At 45.3% G+C, this 14,608-nt stretch overlaps 1 protein-coding gene across 2 annotated transcripts in view; it reads left to right on the forward strand.

The window, feature by feature from the left end:
* LOC139055847 (sedoheptulokinase-like) overlaps positions 1 to 14,608 on the forward strand; it is a 290,860-nt gene that overhangs the window by 253,154 nt on the left and 23,098 nt on the right. Inside the window, exon 3 of one of the 2 annotated variants that reach the window (XM_070533404.1) lies at positions 14,090 to 14,290. The exons of the other annotated variant lie outside the window; for it this stretch is intronic. Within the exon in view, the coding sequence (XP_070389505.1) occupies positions 14,090 to 14,290 (201 nt within the window). The remainder of the gene's footprint in view (positions 1 to 14,089; positions 14,291 to 14,608) is intronic. 2 annotated transcript variants of the gene reach the window in all.

The following is a 14,608-nucleotide window of genomic DNA, read 5'->3' on the forward strand; positions in this document are numbered from 1 at the left end:
TGCACACAAGGTAGTGTTTAGCACCAACTAACCACTCTCGTTTTAGCCTAAACGTTGAAGAAATTAAGCTTTAGCCGTCAACATCATTTTATAGATTTCTCGAAGGCATTTGACACCGTTTTACATTCTAAACTTATTGCTAAACCTAATGCTGTACTGAATAATCCTCATTTAGTTAACTGGATTTTAAGCTTTCTCTCATTTCGATCCCAGTTCGTCTCTTACAGTTCCACTGACTCCACTACTGTTGATGTGACATCAGGTGGGCCCCAAGGCTCCGTCCTAGGGCCGCTTTTTTTTTACTATATATAAACGATTTGCCACTTCACTGCTCTTGAACAACCGTCTTTATGCTGATGACTGCGGTCTATATGAAGTGATTAACTCTTTTAATGATCATTATCGCCTTCAAGAGTCGTTTTCTAGGTTTTGCGATTGGTGCAACGCTTGGCAAATGAACATTAATTTCAATAAAACCGTTCTGATGTCTTTCTGCAACAAATCTTCCCCCTCCCTTTTTAGTTACTCGTTCAATGGCCGTGCTGTAGATAAGGTTTCTGAGTATAAGTATATTGGTGTGATTTTTACGCATAACATGTCATGATCCAAACACATTGATTACATATGCAATAAAGCACTAAAAAAATTAGGTTACTCACCCGCCGTGGTTGCTCAGTGGCTATGGTGTTGGGCTGCTGAGCACGAGGTCGCGGGATCGAATCCCGGCCACGGCGGCCGCATTTCGATGGGGGCGAAATGCGAAAACACCCGTGTGCTTAGATTTAGGTGCACGTTAAAGAACCCCAGGTGGTCAAAATTTCCGGAGTCCTCCACTACGGCGTGCCTCATAATCAGAAAGTGGTTTTGGCACGTAAAACCCCAAATATTATTATTAAATTAGGTTACTTGAGGCGAACGCTGACCCGATCTCCTAAAGACACAAAGTTACTAATGTATAAATCTCTAATCCGCCCTGTTCTTGATTATGCATCTGTAGTTTCGAGCCCGCATAAACAGTTAGAGATTAATAAGCTAGAAGCAATACAGAAAAAAAGCTATGCGATTTATATGTCATCGTTACGATCGCGACTTTTCGCCCGCTTCAACACTTTCTTCCTTGAACCTAAACACGCTGTCTTCTCGTCGCCGTGTCGAATCATTAAAATTCTTGCATTGCACTGTAATTTCTTCGGTTAGGCTCTCAAATGATAATCACATTAACTTCGCGCCAGGATCATCAACGAGAAGACATCCTGACCTAAACTTGATACCCAACTACGCACGTACTAACATGTTCAAATTCAGCTTTTTTCCCCGCTCAATCGAAGACTGGAATTCATTACCTGGGTCCATTCGCTCATGCTCATCCCGAATTTTCGCAACCGCCATCTTAGATGCATAATCATGCTCACCCATGCCCGGCAGCATTTGTATAACTTCTTTTGTATTTTCCTTTCGTCAGTGCTCTTTTGTAAAAGGGTTCTCTTGTGTTTACCGCTGTACACTCCAATGCATTTTCCGTACTTTTTCTCAACCGACTCCTGCTATAGCGCGAATTGCGCTGCAGTAGGCCGCCACTGGAATCTGAACCTGGCAACGTTTAATGTTAGAACGTTATCTAGTGAGGCGAGTCTAGCAGTGTTATTGGAGAAATTAGAGGGTAGTAAATGGGATATAATAGGGCTCAGTGAGGGTAGGAGGGCAAAAGAAGCATATACAATGCTAAAAAGCGACCACGTACTGTGCTAACGGGGCTTAGCGGAGAGATGAGAACTAGGAGTCGGATTCCTGATTAATAAGGAAATAGCTGGTAACATAAAGGAATTCTATAGCATTAACGAGAGGGTGGCAGGTCTTGTTGTGAAACTTAATAAGAGGTACAAAATGAAGATTGTACAGGTCTACGCCCCTACATCCAGTCATGATGACCAGGAAGTCGAAAGCTTCTATGAAGACGTGGAATCGGCGATGGGTAAAGTCAAAACAAAATACACTATACTGATGGGCGCCTTCCATGCCAGGGTAGGCAAGAAGCAGGCTGGCGACAAGTCCGTGGGGGAATATGGCATAGGCTCTACGAATAGCAGAGGAGAGTTATTAGTAGAGTTTGCAGAACAGAATCATCATCATCAACATCAGCCTAGTTACGGCCACTGCAGGGCAAAGGCCTCTCCCATACTTCTCCAACTACCCCGGTCATGTACTAATTGTGGCCATGTTGTCCTTGCAAACGTCGTAATGTCATCCGCCCACCTAACTTTCTGCCGCCCCCTGCTACGCTTCCCTTCCCTTGGAATCCAGTCCGTAACCCTTAATGAGCATCGGTTATCTTCCCTCCTCATTACATGTCCTGCCCATGCCCCTTTCTTTTTCTTGACTTCAACTAAGATGTCATTACCTCGCGTTTGTTCCCTCACCCAATCTGCTCTTTTCTTATCCCTTAACGTTGCAGCCATTGTTCTTCTTTCCATAGATCGTTGCGTCGTCCTCAATTTAAGTAGAACCCTTTTCGTAAGCTTCCAGGTTTCTGCCCAGTAGGTGAGTACTGGTAAGACACAGCTATTATACACTTTCCTTTTGAGGGATAGTGGCAAACTGCTGTTCATGATTTGAGAATGCCTGCCAAACGCACCCCAGCCCATTCTTATTCTTCTGGTTATTTCAGTCTCATGATCCCGATCCGTGGTCACTACCTGCCCTACGTAGATGTATTCCCTTACCACTTCCAGTGCTTCGCTACCTATCGTAAACTGCTGTTCTCTTCCGAGACCCTTAAACAATACTTTAGTTTTCTGCAGATTAATTTTCAGACCCACCCTTCTGCTTTGCCTCTCCAGGTCAGTGAGCATGCATTGCAATTGGTCTCCTGAGTTACTAAGCAAGGCAATATCATCAGCGAATCGCAGGTTGCTAAGGTATTCTCCATCAACTTTTATCCCCAATTCTTCCCACTCCAGGCCTCTGAATACCTCCTGTAAACATGCTGTGAATAGCATTGGAGATATCGTATCTCCCTGTCTGACGCCTTTCTTTATAGGGATTTTGTTGCTTTCTTTGTGGAGGACTACGGTGGCTGTGGAGCCGCTATAGATATCTTCCACTATTTTTACATATGGCTCATCTACATCCTGATTCCGTAATGCCTCCATGACTGCTGAGGTTTCCACTGAATCAAACGCTTTCTCGTAATCAATGAAAGCTATATATAAGGGTTGGTTATATTCTGCACATTTCTCTATCACTTGATTGATAGTGTGAATATGGTCTATTGTTGAGTAGCCTTTACGGAATCCTGCCTAGTCCTTAGGTTGACAGAAGTCTAAGGTGTTCCTGATTCTATTTGCGATTACCTTAGTAAATACCTTGTAGGCAACGGACAGTAAGCTGATCGGTCTATAATTTTTCAAGTCTTTGGCGTCCCCTTTCTTATGGATTAGGATTATGTTAGCCTTCTTCTAAGATTCCGGTACGCTCGAGGTTATGAGGCATTGCGTATACAGGGTGGCCAGTTTCTCTAGAACAATCTGACCACCATTTTTCAACAAATCTGCTGTTACCTGATCCTCCCCAGCTGCCTTCCCCCTTTGCATAGCTCCTAAGGCTTTCTGTACTTCTGGCGTTACCTGTAGGATTTCGAATTCCTCTAGACAATTCTCTCTTCCACTATCGTCGTGGGTGCCACTGGTACTGTATAAATCTCTATAGAACTCCTCAGCCACTTGAACTATCTCATGCATATTAGTAACGATATTGCCGGCTTTGTCTCTTAACGCACACATCTGATTTTTGCCTATTCCTAGTTTCTTCTTCACTGCTTTTAGGCTTCCTCCGTTCCTGGGAGCCTGTTCAATTCTATCCATATTATAGTTCCTGATGTCCGCTGTCTTACGCTTGTTGATTAACTTGCAAAGTTCTGCCAGTTCTATTGTAGCTGTAGGGTTAGAGTCTTATATACATTGGCGTTTCTTGATCAGATCTTTCGTCCCCTGCGATAGCTTACTGATTTCCTGTCTAACGGCGTTACCACCGACTTCTATTGCGCACTCCTTAATGATGCCCATGAGATTGTCGTTCATTGCTTCAACACTAAGGTCCTCTTCCTGAGTTGAGGCCGAATACCTGTTCTGTAGCTTGATCCGGAATTCCTGTAGTTTCCCTCTTACCGCTAACTCATTGATTTGCTTCTTGTGTACCAGTTTCTTCCGTTCCCTCCTCAAGTCTAGGCTAATTCGAGTTCTTACGATCCTATGCTCACTGCAGCGTACCTTGCCGAACACGTCTACATCTTGTATGATGCCAGGGTTTGCGCAGAGTATGACGTCGATTTCATTTCTAGTCTCACCATTCGGGCTCCTCCACGTCCACTTTCGACTAAACCGCTTGCGGAAAAAGGTATTCATTATCCGCATATTATTCTGTTCTGCAAACTCTACTAATAATTCTCCTCTGCTATTCCTAGAGCCTATGCCATATTCCCCCACTGACTTGTCTCCAGCCTGCTTCTTGCCTACCCTGGCATTGAAGTCGCCCATCAGTATAGTGTATTTTGTTTTGACTTTACCCTTCACTTCACTTCACTTTATTTCCTTAAAGACCCTCATGGGAGGGTATTACATAAGGGGTGGGACACATATAGGTTAACAACAGTAAACAGAAAAATGTTGAACGAGTTATACAAACAAAAATGATTATTGTGATGCAAGCGCACGCGTAATTTGGTTAAGGAACATAGATGGGCATGTGATGGCAGCAAGTTTTTGGGGAAGGTCGTTCCAGTCGCAAGCAGTCCGGGGGAAGAATGACGAAGCAAAAGTTTTTGTGTGTGCTCGTGGTCGAGACACCTGCTGCTGATGTCCGGTGCGAAGAGAGAAACGTGGTGGGGGAGGGCAGGTGTAGGGTTCCTGTGATAGCGCGGAATAAAAGAATTTATGAAATAAGCTCAAACTAGAAATGTGGCGACGAAGTGCAAGAGTAGGTAGGTTGGACTGCGATTTCAGAGATGATATGCTGATATCAAAAGAGTACGAGGAATGAATGAATCTAGTTGCCCTGTTTTGAACTGATTCAAGTGAATTAGCAAGGTATACTTGTTTCGGGGACCAGATGGGCGATGCGTATTCTAATTTTGATCGAACTAGTGATTTGTATGCGAGTAGCTTAACATGCAGGGGGGCAGAGTGGAGATGACGCTTTAAGAAGCCAAGCGTTTTGTTAGCAGATGAAATAATATTCGCGATATGGCTATTCCACGTAAGATCATGGCTAAGATGAACACCGAGATATTTATATGATTGGACAGGGTCGATAGGAACGTTAGAGATAGTGTAGGGAAACAGGAGAGGATTACTGTGACGGTGGAAAGATATATATTTGCATTTGTTTATATTAAGTGTCATTAGCCAGTCGTTGCACCAGTTTTCTACCAGATTTAGGTTATTTTGTAGGGATTGTTGGTTAAAGGTGTCAGTAACTGTTTTGTAAATAACGCAATCGTCGGCAAACATCCGAATATGGCAATCTAATTTCTGAGGTAGGTCGTTAATATAAATTAAAAACAAAAGAGGCCCAAGGACGGATCCTTGGGGTACCCCTGAGGAAACTGGTAGTAAGTTAGACATTTGTTTATTAATGATGACTGATTGGGAGCGGTGAGTCAAGAATTCTTTTATCCATGCTAGTATGTCACAATGCAAGTTTAGGCTGGAAAGTTTCAGAAATAGGCGGTTATGGGGTACCTTGTCAAATGCCTTAGCAATGTCGAGGAAGATTGCGTCGGTTTGGAGATTAGCGTCAAGGTTGGCATGCAGGTCATGAACGAAAATGGCTAGTTGAGTCTCACAGGAGTAACCTTTGCGAAAACCATGCTGTGATGAGTGAAAGAAATTATTTGAGTCCAGAAACTGCATTGTTAAAGAGTAAATGACGTGTTCTATGAGCTTGCAGGGTATGCTGGTAAGTGATATGGGGCGGTAGTTAAGTGGTGAATCTTTTTTACCCGACTTGTTAACTGGGACGACCTTCCCCACTTTCCAGTCGTGGGGCATGATACCTGTAGAAATGGACTGCGAAAATAGCAAGCATAAAAACTTGGTAGACGTGTGGCGAGTGTTTTTTAAGACCTTTGTGTTGATTTCATCAATGCCGGTAGATGAAGAAAGTTTTAACTTATCTATAAGAAGGGATATGCCGGTTTCTGAGAATGTAACGGCTGGCATTGCAATTGTGGGGTCACTGGCTGTCATGAGGGGTGGTGGTTTTTGTTCTTTTGTGAATACAGATGCGAAGGCAGAATTAAATATGTTAGCGCACTCAACGTCTGAAATCACACGTCCAGAATCGTCAGTCAGGGTAACAACACGCGAAGATTGGGGGTTTAAAAGCTGCCAGAATTTAGTGGGGTTATCTGTAAGTATGTTTGGCAAATCAATGTGGTAAAAGGAATGTTTAGCGTTTTTTACTGCGACCAAATACGCCTCTTCAGCAGCGTAATATTTTTCCCATGCGCAGTCGGTTCTGCTCAGTTTAGCACTACGGAAAAGGCGTTTCTTTTTATTTTCTAATCTTCGCAGTGCCTTGCTGAACCATGGCTTGTGGTGGTTAGCGCGAAAGCTGCATTTGGGAATATATTTTTTAGTCAATTCATTCATTTTATGTTTAAACATTGACCAATTTGTGTGGATGTCTTGTTCGTCAAATGACCCCTGATATGATGGAAAAAAGGCCTCTAATTCCGTGTTGAAGGCCTCATAGTTTCCTTTGTTGTAGAGAGAAATTGTTTTTTGGCAAGTTGCTTTTGTTATTGGGGTGAAGTTAAAGCATGCATGAATGACTTTATGATCGCTGATTTCACGGAGATAAGTAATAGTGTTCAGGCTGTCGGGGTGGCTAGATAGTATGAGGTCAAGAATGTTAGCAGTATCTCCGGCGATGCGTGTAGGCTGGGTGACTAGTTGGGCTAGGTTAAAAGTTAAGCAGACATCCATAAATTCACGGGATTCATCCTGTCTAAATATAGGATAATTAGGGGCACACCAATCTATGCCAGGATAGTTAAAATCCCCAAAAAGAAGAATGTGTGCCTTAGGGTGTCTAGTTTTAAGTTCGTTTAAAATGTTGTGAAGTTTACGGGGGAATTCGGGGCTATTGTGAGGGGGTCTATAACAAACGCCAATTAATATAGATACTGGTGTGGCGCGACAAAGGAGCCATAATATTTCGAGGTCTGATGAGATGTTTATGTGGGAACACTGTAGCTTATTGCTTGTAGCAATAAGGACGCCGCCCCCTCGAGAGTTTGTGCGATCAGTGCGGAAAAGATTAAAGTTAGGTAGGTTACAAAGAACTTCAGCGTCACTTATGTTATCAGTCAGCCAGGTCTCTGTCAAGATGAGCAGGTTGCTGCCCGTTGAAGACACGAGGCTGGACACAAGATCGCTCTTTGGAAGCAGGCTGCGTATGTTCGTGTAGATAACCGAGAGGCAAATATTCTCTCGAGGGGCGGTATCGCACAGATTAGGTTTGTGACGATGGCGAGGTAAGCGCTATGCTATTTCCGTAACCGTTTCTGTGGCGGCATCGAAAGTGTAACGTTTCTTTCCGAGAAACAAAGTCTTGTATCGCAGGGAGAACGGTCCGGTTTTTGCTTTTGCAAATGCGACGAGGTGTTTGCGTGCTTTACGAACTGGAAGGGAAAAGTCTTCTCCAATGCTAAAATTGGTGCCCTTTAACTTGGGCCCGTTTGAGAGGACAGTTTCTTTTGTTTTATAGGACAAAAATTTAACTATAATCGGCCGCTGACGGCCATCTTCGTAGCGGCCCAGACGATGTGCACGCTCAATTTGACATGGGTCCAAGGTTATGCGTAATTTGTCACGACAATGGCGGATTAGCAATTCTTCCGATTCAACCAACGTTTCGCGCGAATTAGAATCCGAGAGGCCATAAAATATCAAATTGTTGCGGCGTGACCTATTTTCGGCGTCATCTAACCGAGCTTCAAGGTTAGTAACAAGAGCAGCAGTCTTAGCGGATACAGATTGGGCAGACTGCAGATCAATTTTGAGAGTTGAAATACCCTGGAAAACACTTTCTAGATCTGCTACGCGCTTGCTCAAATCAGAAATAGTTGTGTCAATAGAACGCATCTGATGTTTAAGGTCCTGTACATCGGTTATTATTTGGTACTGGCCGGTTGACAACGTCTCCAGCTTAGCAAGAACACGGTCCAATTTGTCAGGACCAGGGTTCGTCTCTATATCGCCCGACAAGAGCAGGAGGGATTTCATAACGCCAAAACATTCACCAGTGACACAAATGCAACACTGCAGGCTCGGCAGCTGTACCAGACAGTAGTTGTTAGTTTTTTTAGCGAAAAGGCAGCATGGTTTACTGACCTGCATTGCGAAAGTCAGTGGATGAGAAGGCTGTGTCATGGCACAGCCACCGAGCCCACAAAGCGCAGGCGGGAAGCGGTGCTCTTTATACGCTGGCAGGAACGATGTTGTCGCTGTCGATTGCGCTTTCCATCCGATGTCGAGGATCCAGTGGGGGAGCGTGGCTTTCGTCGACGCTTCCGAGGCGCTCAAAACAAGGGCTCCGTAGTTCCCGTTGCAGAAAGGCATTTCCAGCAGTGGTACGACGACCGAGGAAACGTTGAAGAATGCTGGCAAGACGTAGGCGAAGGTAGTCACGAGTACCTGCATTGCGAAAGTCAGTGGATGAGAAGGCTGTGTCATGGCACAGCCACCGAGCCCACCCATAGCCGATTCCACGTCTTCATAAAAGCTTTCGACTTCCTGGTCATCATGACTGCATGTAGGGACACAGACTTGTACCACCTTCAATTTGTACCTCATATTAAGTTTCACAAGACCTGCCATCCTCTCGTTAATGCTATAGAATTACTGTATGTTACCAGCTATTTCCTTATTAATCAGGAATCCGACTCCTAGTTCTCGTCTCTCCGCTAAGCCCCGGTAACACAGTACATGCCCGCTTTTTAGCACTGTATATGCTTCTTTTGTCCTCCTACCCTCACTGAGCCCTATTATATCCAATTTACTACCCTCTAATTCCTCCAATAACACTGCTAGACTCGCCTCACTAGATAGCGTGCTAACGTTAAACGTTGCCAGGTTCAGATTCCAATGGCGGCCTGTCCGGAGCCAGGTATTCTTAGCACCCTTTGCAGCGTCACAGATCTGACCGCCGCCGTGGTCAGTTGCTTCGCGGCTGCTGGGGACTGAGGGCCGGGGTTTGATTGTTGTATTCATATAGGTGGTTGTGGCCAAGTACTGCACCAGGGTGGCCAATCCTGCTCTGTTGAGAGAGTGCGTTACCGGTTCTGGTCACCGGGATCAGGCCGCACTCCAGGCCTGTTTGTGCGATTTTCTCAACACACGGTTTGTTTTTGTATTTTCCGATGGAGAATTGCGCGGCACCGGGATTTGAATCTCGGTCCTCCTGCACTGGAGACGGATACTCTACCGTCCCCGCAGGAGTTAAATTAAAAATTAAATTATGGGGTTTTACGTGACAAAAGCACCTTCTGATTATGCACGCCGTAGTGGAGGACTCCGAAAATTTCGACCACCTGGGGTTCTTTAACGTGCACCTAATTCTAAGTACACAGGTGTTTTCGCATTTCGCCCCCATTGAAATGCGGCCGCCGTGGCCGGGGTCGGATCCCGCGACCTCGTGCTCAGCAGTCTAACACCATAACCACTGAGCAACCATGGCGGCTCCCGCCGGAGTTGTACGCCTCATTTAACCTACAGTGTTGCGCTATTTGATCAGTCAATGTGGACCAATCTGAGCTCGGTTATACCGCATGGATGGCACTCGGCTAGAGAACCTGGTATTTATGACCTGCACATGTGTGGCCACACACAATTGAGGATATATAATTTTTTTAGGAAGGTTTCCGTACAACAGAACAGAATAATATGCGGATAATGAATACCTTCTTCCGCAAGCGGGTTAGCCGAAAGTGGACGTGGAGGACCCGAAATGGTGAGACTGGAAATGAAATCGACTTCATACTCTGCGCGAACCCTGACATCATACATGATGTAGACGTGCTCGGCAAGGTACCCTGCAGTGACCATAGGATGGTATGAACTCGAATTAGCCTAGACTTGAGGAGGAAACGGAAGAAACTGGTACACAAGAAGTCAATCAATGAGTTAGCGGTAAGAGGGAAACTAGAGGAATACCGGATCAAGCTACAGAACAGGTATTCGGCTTTAACTCAGGAAGAGGACGTTAGTGTTGAAGCAATGAACGACAATCTCATGGGCATCATTAAGGAGTGCGCAATAGAAGTTGGTGGTAACGCCGTTAGGCGGGAAACCAGTAAGCTATCGCAGGAGACGAAAGATCTGATCAAGAAACGCCAATGTATGAAAGTCTCTAACCCTACAGCTAGAATAGAACTGGCAGAACTTTCTAAGTTAATCAAGAAGCGTAAGACAGTGGACATCAGGAACTATAATATAGATAGAATTGAACAGGCTCTCAGGAACGGAGGAAGCCTAAAAATACTGAAGAAGAAACTAGGAATAGGCAAGAATCAAAGAATCAGATGTGTGCGTTAAGAGACAAAGCCGGCAATATCGTTACTAATATGGATTAGATAGTTCAAGTGGCTGAGGAGTTCTATAGAGATTTATACAGTACCAGTGGCACCCACGACTATAGTGGAAGAGAGAATAGCCTAGAGGAATTCGAAATCCCACAAGTAACGCCGGAAGTAACGCCGGAAGAAGTAAAGAAAGCCTTGGGAGCTATGCAAAGGGGGAGGGCAGCTGGGGAGGATCAGGTAACAGCAGATTTGTTGAAGGATGGTGGTCAGATTGTTCTAAAGAAACTGGCCACCCTGTATACGCAATGCCTCATAACCTCGAGCGTACCGGAATCTTGGAAGAACGCCACCATAATCCTAATCCATAAGAAAGGGGCGCCAAAGACTTGAAAAATTATAGACCGATGAGCTTACTGTCCGTTGCCTACAAAGTATTTACTAAGGTAATCGCAAATAGAATGAGGAACACCTTAGACTTCTGTCAACCAAAGGAACAGGCAGGATTCCGTAAAGGCTACTCAACGATAGACCATATTCACACTATCAATCAAGTGATAGAAAAATGTGCAGAATATAACCAACCCTTATATATAGCTTTCATTGATTACGAGAAAGCGTTTGATTCAGTCGAAACCTCAGCAGTCATGGAGGCATTACGGAATCAGGGTGTAGATGAGCCATATGTAAAAATACTGGAAGATATCTACAGCGGCTCCACAGCCACCGTAGTCCTCCACAAAGAAAGCAACAAAATCCCAATAAAGAAAGGCGTCAGACAGGGAGATACGATCTCTCCAATGCTATTCACAGCGTGTTTACAGGAGGTATTCAGAGACCTGGAGTGGGAAGAATTGGGGATAAAAGTTGGGAGAATACCTTAGCAACTTGCGATTGGCTGAGGATATTGCCTTGGTTAGTAACTCAGGAGACCAATTGTAATGCATGCTCACTGACCTGGAGAGGGAAAGCATAAGGGTGGGTCTGAAAATTAATCTGCAGAAAACTAAAGTATTGTTTAACAGTCTCGGAAGAGAACAGCAGTTTACGATAGGTAGCGAGGCACTGGAAGTGGTAAGGGAATGCATCTACTTCGGGCATGTAGTGACCACGGAACCGGATCATGAGACTGAAATAACCAGAAGAATAAGAATGGGCTGGGGTGCGTTTGGCAGGCATTCTCAAATAATGAACAGCAGGTTGCCACTATCCCTCAAAAGGAAAGTGTATAACAGCTGTGTGTTACCAGTACTCACATATGGGGCTGAAACCTGGAGACTTACGAAAAGGGTTCTGCTGAAGTTGAGGACGACGCAACGAGCTATGGAAAAAAGACTGATGGGTATAACGTTAAGGGATTAGAAAAGAGCCAATTGGATGAGGCAACAAACGCGGGTAAATGACATCTTAGTTGAAATCAAGAAAAACAGATGGGCATGGGCTGCATATGTAATGAGGAGGGGAGATAACCGATGGTCATTAAGGGACTGAGGTGAAACAGCGCGAAAAAGACGAGGACACAAGGACACAAATACCACAGACAAGCGCTGACTGCCAACTGGAAGTTTATTTGAAAATCACCGGACATTTATACCTTCCTCAGCATAGGGATGCACACATCATTCGCAAAAAAACATCCGCAAATCATCATTTTAATCTTTCTTCCAAAAATCTTATTTCTTTACCCGACAAGGCAAGAGAGGGAGTGCTTACACATTTATCGCCTTCCTTTCTTATATGAAAGGCCTCTACTATTCCCCTTTCCTTCTTACTCTTTCCTTTCCCTATGAATTTAGTCTTTTCAAAAATGGGGGTGCATTGACACTTGCTACAGTGTCCAGCTAAATGACTCCCATAGCCATTCTTTAGGTTAGTGCTGTGCTGACGCGCTCTTTCATTGAAGCACTGTCCCGTTTGACCTATATAAGATTTCCCACAGCTTAGCGGTATTTGATAGATGACATTGCGCCTGCACTCAGTGAAACGAGTTCTATTATTAGTGGTGCACAGGTGCCTTTCGCGCTTGCTCATGCGATTGCATATCGAGGACAACTTACACGGGGCACCGAAAACCAAATTGATATTATGTCTATTGGAAACTTTCTTCAGATTGTGAGACAGCTTGTGTAGGTATGGCACCACGTGCACTAGTCTTTTGTCTTTGGTTTCTTCTCGGGAAGCATCGGAACTTCTTTTCTCTTTTTGCAAAATGGCTTCGCACACTGAAGTGATCACAGAACTGGGAAAGCCTGCGTTCTGTAGTCGCGAAATCTGATTTAAAAAACTATGATCGCACTCATGCTCACATGACTTATTAAGTGCTGCTTTAATGCACGTTGTTGCTATGCCTCTCTTAATCAATTTTGAGTGTGCGCTGTCGTAACGCAACAAGGTTTTCTTAGATCTGGCTGTTTCACCTCAGTTCTAAGTATGAACCAACTAGCCCTCATCAAGATCTTACTATTCATTAAGGGTTACGGACTGGATTCCAAGGGAAGGGAAGCGTAGCAGGGGGCGGCAGAAAGTTAGGTGGGCGGATGACATTAAGACGTTTGCAGGGACAACATGGCCACAATTAGTACATGACCGGGGTAGTTGGAGAAGTATGGGGGAGGCCTTTACCCTGCAGTGGGCGTAACTAGGCTGATGATGATGTGTAAATAACTAAATAACTAAATAAATAAATAAATAAAAATAAATAAATAAGTAAATCCGCGCTAATTATCGTCGCTCAAAGCATCCAGCACGGAAAGCTTCGCTTACATCGATTCCCACAGTGCGTGCGATCTGCATACATGTCTGTAAATAACTTTTTTGTTTCTCATCATTCATACATCCTGTCTTTCCTTCCTCACCGTTGGCTTCGTTGAAAATTTTTCGGTGCTGGTTCACGGATATGCTGCAGAGCATGTCGCGTCTACCAATCGTAGCGGGCAAGCCATGGTCATTGTGTGCATCTGGTTATACATTGAGGCCATACATTCGTGAGAAAAACTGGCGTACATGCCTTTTCAACTCGCTTGAGGCATTTCGTAGTGATCTAACCGTTTAGGAACTCGTCCATCAGAGTGTCGCTACGACATTTCAAGATCTACCGGCTCTCGCGAAGACACTTGCTGCAAGCCAGACAGTCCCATGCGAACGGACGTTCCACACTGTTCGCTGCTACAAGAACATCTGCTCGGCTTTCTTGAAAGCAGACGATTCGAGGAGACCATCTGGTTTCTCACCCGTTCGCTTCTTGTGCGTTCCACTAGCGAGGAGAAGGGCTCGCACCCGTAATGCGACAATTATTGCGCAGACGTAGTCAAGAACGCATGCCCGATTTCCAGATTACGCGGACACTATCGCGCTCAGCATTGGTCCACTCATTGGGGCACTTACTAATCAGCAACGCAGCCCGGCCTCGCGTCCATTTCTCCGGCGCACGCTCAGCCACCGCTGACGGCGTGTGGCGAGTGGCCCTCCTTGCACCTATTTTCCCCATTCCTCCTTTTCCCGCTCTCGCAGTGCTGAACATGAGCACGTCGGCGCAGCTGTCGTTCCTATTGGAGCCGTCGTTCGTGCCACGAGCCAGCGTTGAGACCGGTGGTGCCCTGGAGGCCTTTCCTTACTTTGGCGGCCGTTATTTGGCTGTGGCCGCCTCCCTCAACGGTGGCAACGTGCTTGCCATATTCGTTCGCATGCTACAGCAATGGATGCATCAGCTAGGTGAGTCTTCGTTTGCGTACGCTTTAGTTGCATTAAGGTGAGCGTTGTGATTCAGGCGGTCACGCTAACGCCTTGAGACGCCGATCAATGTGCTAAAAAATTACGTCTAGCGCAATTCTTGCGTCTTAAGAATCATTAAGAGCCGCCCTGGTAGCTCAATGGCTATGACGTTTGGCACGATGTCTCGGGTGCGATCCCGGCGCGTGGCAGCCACGTTCCCATGGGGGCGGAACGCAGGAACGCTCATGTGCTGTGCTCATGGTGCACGTCCAAGGACCCAAGCTAGCCGAAATTATTCCGCAGGCCTCCACTACCGCG

Source organism: Dermacentor albipictus, chromosome 2 (genome assembly GCF_038994185.2).
Source record: "Dermacentor albipictus isolate Rhodes 1998 colony chromosome 2, USDA_Dalb.pri_finalv2, whole genome shotgun sequence".
Classification (NCBI taxonomy): domain Eukaryota; kingdom Metazoa; phylum Arthropoda; class Arachnida; order Ixodida; family Ixodidae; genus Dermacentor; species Dermacentor albipictus.